Source organism: Anoplophora glabripennis, unplaced genomic scaffold (assembly GCF_000390285.2).
Source record: "Anoplophora glabripennis isolate ALB-LARVAE unplaced genomic scaffold, Agla_2.0 scaffold78, whole genome shotgun sequence".
In the NCBI taxonomy this organism is placed as follows: domain Eukaryota; kingdom Metazoa; phylum Arthropoda; class Insecta; order Coleoptera; family Cerambycidae; genus Anoplophora; species Anoplophora glabripennis.
In genome coordinates this window covers 113,839-127,159 of record NW_019416286.1, presented here as the reverse complement: position 1 = coordinate 127,159, position 13,321 = coordinate 113,839, and the positions used below count along the sequence as shown (strand labels likewise).

The 13,321-nt window shown below is 34.1% G+C and overlaps 1 protein-coding gene across 2 annotated transcripts; it reads right to left on the bottom strand.

Moving 5' to 3' along the window:
* Nucleotides 1-4,384: 4,384 nt before the first annotated feature.
* On the bottom strand, nucleotides 4,385-13,069 carry LOC108907912 (IWS1-like protein). Of its 2 annotated transcripts, none has more exons than XM_023457434.1 (12): nucleotides 12,923-13,069; nucleotides 12,701-12,841; nucleotides 11,458-12,222; nucleotides 11,291-11,398; nucleotides 10,785-11,213; nucleotides 10,533-10,731; nucleotides 8,680-8,836; nucleotides 8,410-8,622; nucleotides 8,196-8,358; nucleotides 8,018-8,144; nucleotides 7,852-7,963; nucleotides 4,385-4,758 (listed from the first exon to the last, which is right to left on the bottom strand). In XM_023457434.1, exons 1-12 carry the CDS (start codon nucleotides 12,936-12,938, stop codon nucleotides 4,636-4,638), a joined length of 2,553 nt encoding a protein of 850 aa, XP_023313202.1. In that variant the 5' UTR covers nucleotides 12,939-13,069; the 3' UTR covers nucleotides 4,385-4,635. The 2 variants fall into 2 exon arrangements, with proteins under 2 accessions (XP_023313202.1, XP_023313203.1); XM_023457435.1 differs by having other exon boundaries at nucleotides 12,701-12,838.
* Between the last annotated feature and the right edge of the window lie 252 nt (nucleotides 13,070-13,321).

Below are 13,321 nucleotides of genomic sequence, written 5' to 3'. Positions count from 1 at the left end.
ACCATGGGGTAAACCAAATAAATTACTGGCTAAGTGTCTTTTTGGTAGTAGAAAATGTCAGGTTAATTTCAATATTGTAACTTGTTTAGTGCTTGTGAAAAAAATTGTTAAACAAATTTTATGTACCCCCTTTAAGGGGCTGTATCTTAACAAGGGATGCTCCAATGAAGTTTCTTTGTATGAAAGATCCTATCTTTTTTTCGATGAGGAATCACCCCCTTAAATGTTTTACACTTATTTAGTTACACCCTGTATATTGTAGTGTGTTTTTCATCTAGAAAACTTGTTTTATGGAATAAAAAGATGTAGGTATAATATATAAAGAATGTAAACTAAAAGTGAAACCAATTAACTAAGCAAAAATACTATAGTCTGTTTGCATGTACATTTGTCTCTTAATACATTATTAAAACTAAAAATATTGTACATTCAGTAAGTAATAAATATGTTCATATTCTGAAATGACACCTTTAGACCTATACAGGGTGTCTCTTAACTGGATTGTCAAACTTCTACAGGGTATATCGTGTAATCAAAATTAACATAAAGTGTTCGAGGGTACTAAAGCCAATTCCAACTGTTTATAAAAATTTGCGGCTTGAAGACATCTGTTCACAATGACTTTTTGTTGTAATTTCTTCCGAGTCAGTTGAAGTATCAGTACCAAGTTAATTTAACTCGAAAACCATGACACTTGGGAAATTTTTCATAAGCAATTTCTTTGCGCTACAAAACTTTCTCAAGAGAAATTTCTTTGTCAATTAGTTGCGATTTCCTTATAATAAAAAATAAAGTATTAACGAGTTAACAAATGTCGACAGAAAACTATAAACTTTTTTTTCAGAAGGAAACTACTACCCAGTTATTCGGAAAAGAGCCTAATAATACCTAATATGAGTGAAAAGTTCGATGAAATCCAAAAGCTAGCGCTTTTCACCTATTCTAATAAGGACCTATTATAATAGACAATAAAAAAGATATTAGTTTATCCAATGAATGAAATTTCCTGAATAGCGGTTCAAAAGTACCATCCAATCTAAAGGTATAACATGAAAGGGGGTATACCTATTGTGTTCGTTTTCCTGTTATTAAGCCATTTGAATATGTTGAAATCAATATTCGGAATGGGAGGGAGTACAATAAATTTTTAAATTGACTGTTAATATTTGTTGTTTACATTTTTCTTGATATTACTCAAAAATATATAACTATCAATACCTTGTTTTCTATATTCTTGAAAATTTGGTTTATGTCTCACTGAAGATTATATGTTCAGTACTATCGACTTTAATCAGTTGAGGTGTATGCACAGACAAGTGCTCCACAAGGTTCGGTCTTGGGGCTACTTTTATATTTTTATTTATCAATGACGTCAGTCTGAATATTAACAATACGTTGATGTGTATTACTCAATCGTTAAACGTTAAATATGTAGAGCGATATTTACGGATTCCATAAAAAAAATGCATTTTGAATAGGATGACACACTATAATTTATGGAATTAAGGCCTGCATTTTAGATATTAGAGAGATTCACATTTAGAACTTTTACAAAAGATAATACCTATTTTTCTTTCAATTATTTCTCTACATTTATTATATTTTTTCCTAGTACTGCCCTGTAAATAAAAATTGAAACATGAGGCAGAGATATTATAAAGGTACTAAATCAAGAAATATTAAAAGTATACCTAATTAAAACATTTGCAGTGTGGTATGTTGAAGTTTTAAAAATTCAGATAAAAATGGAAATAGCCGATATAATTAACCTTGACACGATTTTATACCCACCCACCTTTATAAACCCTGTTCGGCATAATGGTGCAAAACGGTATTCCATAAAGTAATAAGTAGATAGGAATAGGAAAAGGGCTTGGTCCATTGTTAATTACACGTCCAGATCCAATAGCCGAATGTACTTTATACTGCATTACACTCTACATTAATAGCATTTTATAAACGACCTATCCTGTCATGATCGTGATCCATATATCAAAATAAAGTATGCTGTCAATAATGCATTACCAGATTAATCCTGCTTAAGGAACGTTAAAAAATATATCTTTATCGAATGTTATTTATCACCACATTCACTCTAAATGCTATCAACAGTTAAAACTAAATAGAAAACGTAGATCTCAGTTCTCATTGCAGTACAAGGAAATTAATTTCTATGAACAAAAAGTCTGGACATCCAAACATCAAGGAAATTAATGAATTGAAACAAAAAAATGAAACAGGTAACACAAAATTAATGGAAAAAATTATTCAACATTATTATAAAACTAGAAGTGAAGGTCCTAGTCATTGACTTGTTATCTATTGGACAAAACAGTCATTTGCTTGGCCCTCACCAATAAGGGACCTGAACTTACAAGAGAAACGTGGACAGTTTCAAATAAGTAGTAAATATCTCCATGCCTTCAAAGCTTAACAGAAAACAGATTTTAGGAATTAATTTGGGAAGGTTTAAATAGTCTACAGTATTTTGTTCTAGACGAAAGTTTTTAAACAGAAATTTCATTCACGAACTATATTAATAAAAAAATCCCTGCTCTGTCATTCTGATCTCCAATTTTAGCGGATGAATAATTTCCAAATTGTAAGTAGTTATACCTTCGTCACAATTGAAATTATTTTAAATTTTCTGGAATTCTAATATCGGTATAGCCCACGCCGAAAGTTTATCTCGTTCTTACAAGTAGAAATGTGCTAACATCAAGTCAAAACTGACTTACTATCTGTTGGATCTAATTGAATTTCCGTTATATTGTCGATGAAGTATATATTATAGAAAAATATGGTGTACGCCACTGAATACACGCGAAGATTTTATAAAGAACCTCTTCACAAAAATTAAATATTTTCACAGCTGTAAAAATCGAGCTTGCGAGATCTATACTACCTTTTTCTGTATTTTTGGAAAATAAGTGAGAAGCTTCCAAAAATGTTGAAATTGATCCACCTATTACAAATACATTTATTATTAAATTTCTGTAAAAAAGGAATAACATGTTCCATTAATAACTGTACCTTTTTTAGATGTTTATAAACTAATGAGGCTTTTTTATTCTTTTCATTTAAGTAACACTTATGGTCGTATAAAAATTTTATTGCTAAACAAAAATTCCGTGTGGAACGTAATTTTTATTTAAGTGTGTGTAGGTTGATATTACCGATCTAACCTACAAACTATATGTCATATCTTAAATGTCATTGCTACACTATGCCTACTTTAAAAAATCATTACTTTGTACCTACTGATCTCTATACTAGTCTGAGTGACAATAATTTGTAGATATGAAAGCATGGTGTGTTTCGCACTAGAGGACGATATTGTGGAAGAAGCAACTACTCTGCTGGCTACAGCTTTATTCAGCATTGAATTATACCAGCAACATATCTAGTAAACAGCTAAGATCATTGAGACTGGTGAGCTGCTGATGAACAACCTTAGCTGTTTGACAGATATTGGGGGTTGTGGGAAGTAAATCAATGGAGGACGGAGCATATGTAGCCCATAGAGTAATTATTTTCCACAAAATCAATAGTTGATATGTGGTCTTTATTTATGTTGTCTGTGCTTTAACGTAATTTTTTAAACGTCTCTTTACCTACCTTCTTGCTCTCTTTCATGTATTTTGTTGCTACTACACAAGAAAAATATTTTTCTTCATTTTTGATACCTTGTTGTGTAACGTCTTGTATAATTATTTCTAATTTATTTAAATGTACCACTTTTACAACTTGCTAATTTTTATCAAATAGATAAAAGTCGGGACTATTTTTATTCAAAATAAGATTTACATTTTAAAGACAAGAATATTTTCTCCAGCGGCTTTTTTGAGAAAAACATAAGTATACCTCATATTTGCGCAACTATGCTTCATTCACGTTACATATTTCAATGAAGTAAATAATTATCAAGTGTTATACAGTGGCGACAGTAACTGTTGGTCGAAATATATCGAAGATTGCTCTTCATTCTGTATTGACCAATAGTTTTGCAACAACATACTTATCATGAGTGCAACGTTTGATCTTCACTGTTTATTTCGTTGGAATATGTAAAGTGAACGTGGTATTATTTCACATGAAACTTAATTTCTGTCCGATTCACTGCTATTTTATTCATGTACAATGTGTACACAAAATTTACCTCCAAAACCAAGTGTTTTCTACGTTTATATGAAAATTTATTCAAAAAAATCTTTCATTTTCTACAACTTGAAATATTACATGCTATATATACTAAATTGCTAAAAATACCTACCTTATAAATACCTACCTTATACCTACCCTCATATTGAAATATCCAATTTATTCAACAACAATTTTTTTTTATGAGTATGGAAGTTTTAGGTGCTAAAAGAAAATTCCCAAATGTGGAACGTAATCTTTATTTATCGTAAATATATCAGTACAAACAATGAAATACTCAAAAAACTATCCTAGCAGGACTTTATACACTTCCATTAAAAAATGAATTACAAATTTCTTGCATCTTATAAAAACCTTTTAACATTCAAATCGGTACGATATATCTACATAACGCGAATTTATAATTCATTTTAAAACAAACATTAAATAACTTATATATACATAAGTTTAAAAATAAATTGCTAATAAAATACATTACAAGGCCATATTCCTCCCTTCTATTGAAATTTCCACGGCCCTTCTAGTTTGTTTTAATCGTTTGCTATCGAGGAAATTTTTATAGTGTTTTTCGAATCTGTTCAGCCCCTTCTTAGTGCTCTATAAAATAAAAACGTTTTTTCAACTATATATTATAAGAAACAATCCTAATAAAATGTGAAAATAGTAAGATTTTTCTACAGTAACTGTTTTTAGGTGTCGGTGCTTGTCAAGGGTGTTAGAGCTACAGAAATACATGATCGGTATTTCTTTGAAAGATTGCATTATTTAACAGTTTCACTGTCAGGTGAGTGTTTTTATATTAATAATACTTAGACATCATTTTATATTTTTATTTTGGATAATTACTGATCACGAATCCAAGATCAGATTTCCAAAATTCGTTTTAAAAAATTTAATCAATTACCTATATACTTTAAGAAGGTTAAAGGTTAAAACATGATTAGGTACTCAGGTTATAAAGTAAACAAAAATATTACAAAATGAATTTCGCAATTCTGACCTCCGATTCGTGATCCGTGACCTCGAAAACCCCGTACATCAAATTTAGCGCGAATAGATTATTTTTTGAAAATTTGGTCGGCAATCTCGGATTCGCCATCTTGAATTTTGCAAAAATTTACCTCGGATCCGTGATCAGCGACCCTGAAAACCCCTGCACACCAAATTTGGCGCGAATCTGTCATCTTTTGAAAATTCGTGATATCTGACCTTAATTGACACGTTTATTTGAGGTTAGAAAAAGAACCATCAATCCTGACCGCGGATTCAAGTTCAGCGGGGCCTTAACCATATAAACATTCGAATATAGAAAAAAATTTTTTTCCTATTTTTCTTAGTACTTTTTCGTGAATTTTTGCTATTTTTGACCTGTTTTTTGAGGTTAGGAAATTCCTGTGATGTTATAGCTTAATTCTGACACCGGATTCGTGATCAGGAGGCAAAAATACTACAGATAACATATGTTGCATGAAAAGTAGACAATTTTTTTTTGTGCGGCTGTGTTATTTAACTAGCGATTTAATAGATATTGCTAGTGTACTTCAATGCTAGTTGGGAATAGAGTAGATGTTTCCCGCGATATCGACAATTAGGAATCTTTGGGCATGCGAAGAACACTGGCTTCATTTGATAGAATTTTTTTAGGAAAAAAATTCTTGAACTTCTATGAATTAGTTTAAATAGAATTTAAAAAACTTTAAACCGCCAGGTCATTCAATATTCACACTTTACTATAAGTCTGCCACAAAGTTCACAATATAGGAACGAAAATTATATCGATATTAAAACAACATTTATTTTAAATTTTTTTCTGGTCTAACTTGTAAAAAATTAAAAAATCTATTTTGTAGCATTGCAACCATTGCGGAAAATTATGTCCCGTGATATACCTGAACGTGATGGAAATAAAGGTTGTCACTTGTAAATTGTATGATTTTTAAGTTGGTCATACACCTGCCAATTGTTTCCAAATATTCGCATTTTAATAAAATTTGTAACTAATAATATTACAGAAAACAACTACTCGGCAGACTACAGCCCTGTCCAACAATGTAATTCAATTTGTGTTGTAAACTTTAACGGGGGAGATACAATTAGATGGTCAAAAAAAACGGTTTTTTTTACTTAAAAACACAGTAAATTTATCGTAGAATGCACATGTAGTTTTAAAATTAAATTTGAAGTTCTTCTATTTATTTTCGTCCTTTTTCGAAGAGAACGTAGCACGTATTTCGGCGCTGTTGACAGAGGACATTTTGTCTATTGTATCTTGTTTTGAAGTGACTCAGGGACGGATTTATGTATAAGTGTCGGTATACCCCTACAGAGGAAGAGCGCGAATCTACACTGAAATTCATGTGTAACGGTTAGTATAACTCTGCCGCTCGACTTAAACAGGTGTTTTCAGTAGTCAAAACTTTAAACGCGATTTTCTCAAAACAGCATTTTTGAAGCTTGTGTTGTGTTGTGATAACTTAAAAACAGTTTGAGCTGAAACTTTCAGGAAAAATTTGGAATTTTATATTGTAAAACTCTATAATTATTGGAAAGATTACCGAAAAACTTCGGAAAATTGTTAATTTTTTTAAAACATTTTTTTATTTTTTTTAGTTTAGCAACTAATTGTAACTTTTTTTACATAATTTTTCTGACTGTTTTTATAGATCAAAATAATAATGTTCAGGATCAACACAACGGATTCTTTGTTGTAATAAGATATCCGCTATTTTGTTGGAAAATAAAGAAAAAAAAAAAGAATTTATACACTTCAATGTCCTCTTAACAAACCTACAAAATTTCATTACGATTGAATAAAAAATTCCTGAAAAATGCTTTTTTGATCCATCTAATTGTATCCTCCTTAAGCACACTTTATAAATCTTAGACCATAATAATTAAAATAGCGAGTTTTGATCGTAATAATTTGAAATATATACAAAGTGAGACCCAAAAATAACCGAACAAAATTCGCTGCATGTGCGGCTCTTGTGGTTGGGACTTTTCCCGCTAGATGGGTGTTACGTCAGTCCGTCAATTGGCGTCGCTCGAGACGGTTGCAGCGAGTCCGAAACAATGCGACTACTATTTCAACACCTCATCAATTTTTTTAAATGGTTGATATTCGAGAACGTGCGGCATTAAAATTTTGTTTTCTGCTCGGTAAAAGTGCATTGGACGCGATTGATATGTTCTCTACAACTTTTAAAAAACATGCCTTGAAAAGAATTCAAATGTATGAGTGGAATTCATGATTCGTGGCGATATATCGATCGAAGACGTGCAACGCCCGGGTCGGCCTTCCACGTCCGGAACTGATGAAAACGTAGAAAAAATTCTATCAACGTACTTGCTCAATTATTTGGTCTCTCGTGCTTAAAGCTGAAGATTTGCAAATGAGACATTGTATATAGTCTTAAAACTTAATAGCCGGATTGTACTTATGTTTTTTTTTTTTAATTATTATATCTGGCTATTCCCATCCTATAATTGATACGTACTGTCAGATGGAAAGAAAGAAGGAAAGAAAGAAACAAACAAACAAACACAAACAAACAAATAAACGAACAAACAAACACAAACAAACAAACAAACACAAACAAATAAACAAACAAACACAAACAAACAAATAAACAAATAAATAAAAATGAATTGTATAAACAATATAAAATACTTCAAATGGAAACCACTCACCCTACTAATATCTACTTCAGACTGCCACTTCGGTCTAACTAAATAGTCCTTATTGGAGGGAATGGGAACCCTCGCTCTGGCCACCCATCCTTTTTCTCCTGGCCTTAGAGGTCTAAAAAAAAACGGCCATTAGTAAACTCTCCGAATCCATAACTCTAACACTTACTTTCCCTCCGCATTCAAAGCTTTACTGAGCTCCTTCCTCTCTTGGGCGGACGTTTCGTCGTCCGACCTCCGTCTCTTCGATCCCATTTGTTCATAGTCTCTCTGTAGACGTTCCTCTCGGCTTAACGCTGAAAAATAAATCTCGATTAGCAAATGAAAACGTTCGAATCGGGCTGTACCTTTAAAATCGGTTGATAAATTGAAGATCGGCCTGGCCCATTCGCTAATTAATCTACCGGCTCTCTCCTTGTTCTCCTTCGTTTCTTTCGGGTGTTTGTATAGGTACATCACGGCCTTTCCTATCCCCGAATGTTTCAGGGTAGCCTGATCCACTTTGGGGAACTGGAAAACAAGAATTTAACACGAATTTATCGTTTCGTGAAATATACTGACCTCGGCGAGAAGTTTAAGTAACGCCTCTCTGACTTGCAAGGAAGGCATGGACCGATCCGGCATCGGCGCGAGCCAGTCCGTCAGAACGCTCAACACGTTGTGTTCTATAAAGGCCAACTGCAGGTCGTGCTTCTTCAGTTGCGACATTACTTTGTGCAGCATGCCTATCTTCTTCGTCGCCGGTCTCGCTTGCTGGTTCAGTTTCCTGTCGTCCTGTAAAATAATTAGAATATTTCAAAAGATGACGTAAAATTATGAAACGGGGAATACCTCAGCCGCATTCTTCATGTCCGCAAGTAAACCGGCGATTATATCATCGTTATCGTTGATTATGTCAATGTCTTTCCTTTTCCTTCGTCTCGTTTGTTCCTCGCGCTTCCTTGCAAGCATTCTGTCGAAATCCGATAAACCATTGTCCTCGTGGTCCCTGTAATGTAAATGATAATGTTTAGGGTGTATGAGAGATAGCCCTCGACGAAAGAAACTTGATTGTAAAAGTTTCTGGAAATGGCAGAAAAAAATGTATATTATGTATATGACGTGTCATTCCCTCTCAGCTCCAGCAGTCCTCAATATGTTGGCACTATTTTATTTAATAAGGCAGTATTTATTATCTTATTTAATCATGTTCGCTTTTTTTGCTTCATATGATTTATCATAATCCTTATACAGGGTGGACCAATTAAAACAGTCCACCTGAAATATTTTCAATGCAACAAGTTTTTGCGGAAAAACCCGAAACAGGTCAATTTTACGTTCAAGGGGAACATCTTTTTATCAAAATTCATGGATGCAGGGTCATCCCCCTAAACGGGGTGGCAACCCCTTCAAGAATCTTAAATGTCACAGGGGGGTTAAGTGGCACATCATTTTAAAGGTATTTCAATTCTCTTTACAAACATGATGAAATTTTTTTGTTCTGCCTTAAAATTAATGTAGAAAACCTGTGGAAGTACCGGTGAAATAAATCGAAAAAAGTTTTCAAAAAAATTTTAATTAATTAAATGTTTAAATTGTCCATTTACTTTCGTACAGTAATAAAAAATAGATAAAAATATGTTTTTGGTCTCAAATTACTCGTAAAAAATTAAGATGAGCATAGCTCTTAGTTTTTGAAAATTTTCAAAAATCACCCCTATTTAGGGGTTGAAAAGACGCCCAAAATGAAGAATTGAATATTACCAACAAATATAAAAATTATTAGCATGTGAATTTTTCTATCGAATGATTCTTGATATAAAGAAAGATTTATTCTCATGACTAAAATAAGCATTAGAAAATCCACCCTTAAGCGCATTCAGGGGGTGGAATCATCCCCAAAAATAGAGAATATCAGAAATAATTGTAAAAATTCCAAAAAAAATATATATGATAATTCACATGCTAATAGTGTTCATATGAATTGGTAATATTCAAATTCTTAATTTTTTCCATTTTTTCAAGCCCTAAGAGGGGTGATTTTTTTAATTTTCAAAATACTAAAAGCTATGCTCATTTCAGTTTTTTACGACAAGTAATTTGCGACCAAAAATATATTTTTATGTATTTTTTCTATTCTCTGCCAATTGTAAAAAAATGGGCGAAAATCACAGGTTTTTTGCGGTCACTCTTTCCACTTTAAAGAGTCCTCGCCGAAAAATGATTTTTCTCAGTAGGAGAGAGATACCCGAAGTATATCCGATATTTAAACAGAGATGGAGACAAACGTCAGTGAAGACGTCAAAATAAATTTTGTCATTTGACGCGTTTACCCGGCCGATCGAGCCACGGTGAGTCGTTATTTTGCCGTTAGGTCCGATCTTTTAGATCTTTTCAATTTTCTGTTTACATTCGCGAGAAACAAGGTTTCAAATACCCGTGCAGGCTCCACCCAGTGTTAGATCGCTGTAGCGCGTTTTGTAAACTCACGACTGTGAAGCTGAAGGCCCATTTTTTCTTTTATTTTTTTGGAAAATGTTATATATTATTCACCAATCTACAGAGAAAGCACCGTTCTGCGGTGCTCGAGCTGCGCGCCGAAGGCCCGAGAGAAAGATCAAGTCTTGCCTACCTTTCTAGTATTGTTTAAAACATAATTTCCAAATACGTAAAAACATTTACAAATCACATATCAATACACTTACATATTCCTATCGATTCCTTCGTCTGAGTCATATTCTTCTTGTGGCGGAGCTTTTTCCTGTTCCTCTGGCTGGCCCTCTTTCCGTAATTCCGAAGGACCTGGTTCCTCCTCATCGTCACTTACCAGAGCCTTCTTTGCCGGTTGCTGTTCACCTTCGTCCTCAGAATCAGACAATAAGTGTCGTTTACGGCCAGTTTTACCTAACGAAAAGTCAGAATCAAGTTTATATACCGATTATTAATTATTTAATTACCTTCTGCGGGAGAACCTGATCTAGACCTTGATTGTGACTTCGACTTGGCCGACCCTGATCTTGATCTTCTTGAACCTGAACGTGACCTAGATTTCCTCGAACCCGATCTAGATCTAGATCTCGATTTTGATCTCGACCTAGACCTAGCTACTCCTGAACCTGACCTTGACCGTCTTGAGCCAGATCCTGATCGAGATCTAGACCTCCTAGATCCAGACCTTGACCTTCTTGATCCTGACCTGGACCTAGCCGAACTTGACCCAGACCTCGACCTTCTTGATCCGGACCGAGATTTTCTGGAGCCCGATCTTGATCTACGTGACCCCGAACGTGACCTAGCAGAAGCAGATCTTGACCGTCGAGATTCCGAATGTGACCTTGACCTTCTTGAACCAGACCTCGACTTTCTAGATCCAGACCGGGATGAACCTGATCTGGACCGTACGGAGCCTAGATATGGGATTTAATTTTACAAAAGTTTCTAAAATTAAAATACTCAGACGAACCTGATCTTGACCTCCTAGACCCGCTTCTAGATTTTCTAGAGGCGGCCGATTTTGCTGATCCTGAACGAGACCTGGATTTTCTAGATCCTGACCGTGACCTCCTTGATCCTAAAATATCATTCAATTATTTCGTTAAAGCTCTACTCTTATAATTTTCAGTAACTAACCTGATCTTGATCTTCTTGATCCACTTCTCGATTTTCTAGAAGCATTTGACCTTGCAGATCCCGATCGAGATCTGGATCTCCGGGAAACTGACGGTGACTTTGACTTAGAATGCTTAGATCTAGACCGCGATCTTGATTTAGCTTTTACTGAACCAGAACCAGATCTTGACCTTCTCGATCCCGATCTAGATCTAGAACGTTTTCTTGGTGATGTTGAACCAGATTTGGATCTCGATTTTGGTGATCCAGATCTTGACTTTCGTGATCCAGATCTTGACTTGCGGGATCCAGATCGAGATTTTGGAGTTCCAGACCGTGATTTTGGAGATCCAGATCTTGATTTTCGTGATCCAGATCGTGATTTTCTAGATCCAGACCTCGATTTTTGTGACCCTGCTCGTGACTTGGGAGATCCAGATCTTGACTTTCGAGAGCCAGATCTTGATTTTCGAGATCCAGATCTCGATCTAGACCTTGAAGCTGATCTAGCAGAATGCGACCTAGATCTAGATTTTCTAGAGCCTGATCTGGATCTTGAAGCTCTGTTTGAAGGAGATCTAGATCTAGATTTGGAAATATTCCTAGAGGCAGACTGTGAAGGAGATCTTGATTTTGAACGTGATGCCCTAGAATTTCTTGAATTCGATCTTGACTTCCTGGAACCTGATCTTGATCTAGATCTAGAACCTTTTCTAGATCCAGAAGTAGCTTTGACAGATCCTGAATGGGATCTGGATCTCGATCTGGAGCGTGATTTTCTTGATCCTGCAATAAATACCTCCATAACTCTCGTCATCGGCAATTTAACTGATTTAAAAATATGAACATATTAGTTAGTTTCAGGGGTATTAAATTAGTATGTGTTTATTTGATATATACCCTAATAGAATGTGAACAATATATTTACTATATAGACTCTAAAAAATCATACAATCCTAGTACCTGTGTGCACATTAGTACTACCAGTAGTTAATTATTAATCAGTTACATACATGTACATATTTTTTCCAAAAATAAATTGAATTGTTCCAAACTGCACTAGTACCGAGTTATACTTACGTTAACACTTTATTTTACAAAATATAATGCATAATGTTTTATTATTATTCACATTTCCATGAAGGAAAAACTATAACTACATATTACCTATAACCAAAACATTTCAAATTGTATTTTAATCAGCACAATCTCTTTTATGCTAACGGGTTTGCTATGTGCATCTACTGAAATAAAATCAATTAACCTGAATGGGACCGAGTTGGAGATACTGAACCATCCTTTCTGGACTTATTCGATTCAGCAGATGGTGATCTTGATCTATAACTTCCATTGGGTGAAGCAATACTCTGTCCCGACAGCTTTGATGCATTTAATTCCGATCCTTCTGGAAGAAAGATAAAATGTGAACTTGGCAAAGTAAAAGTAGCTCCTCACTTTGTAATTTTTATGAAACAAAATTAATTACCTGTTTCCACTTCCATTCTTATATTCTAAATTATCCTTTATGTTGAAAGCTTTTATAATTTCAAACTTTAAGTTAAACAACGCAGCAATTAGACAGAAAGCGAAAAATATAAATATATGACATTTCAGTCAGACTTCATTTTATCATTTTACATCACAGACCACAGACGCACACGATATCAGATACAGTAATGTTTCTTATGCTATGCCATTGATTTACAATAGCTTTAAGCCGCGTAAAGCTAAGGGTTACGGGTCAAATTGAACGTTGAGGTTGGACTTGCTCGTAGTTCTGAGGGCCCTTCGATTTGGCAAAAATAGTAGTTATTAGGAGCTAATAGCAACTTATATCGATGTCCATTGATGCACTAAGTGCATTCAGTGTATCTCCATTATCTAC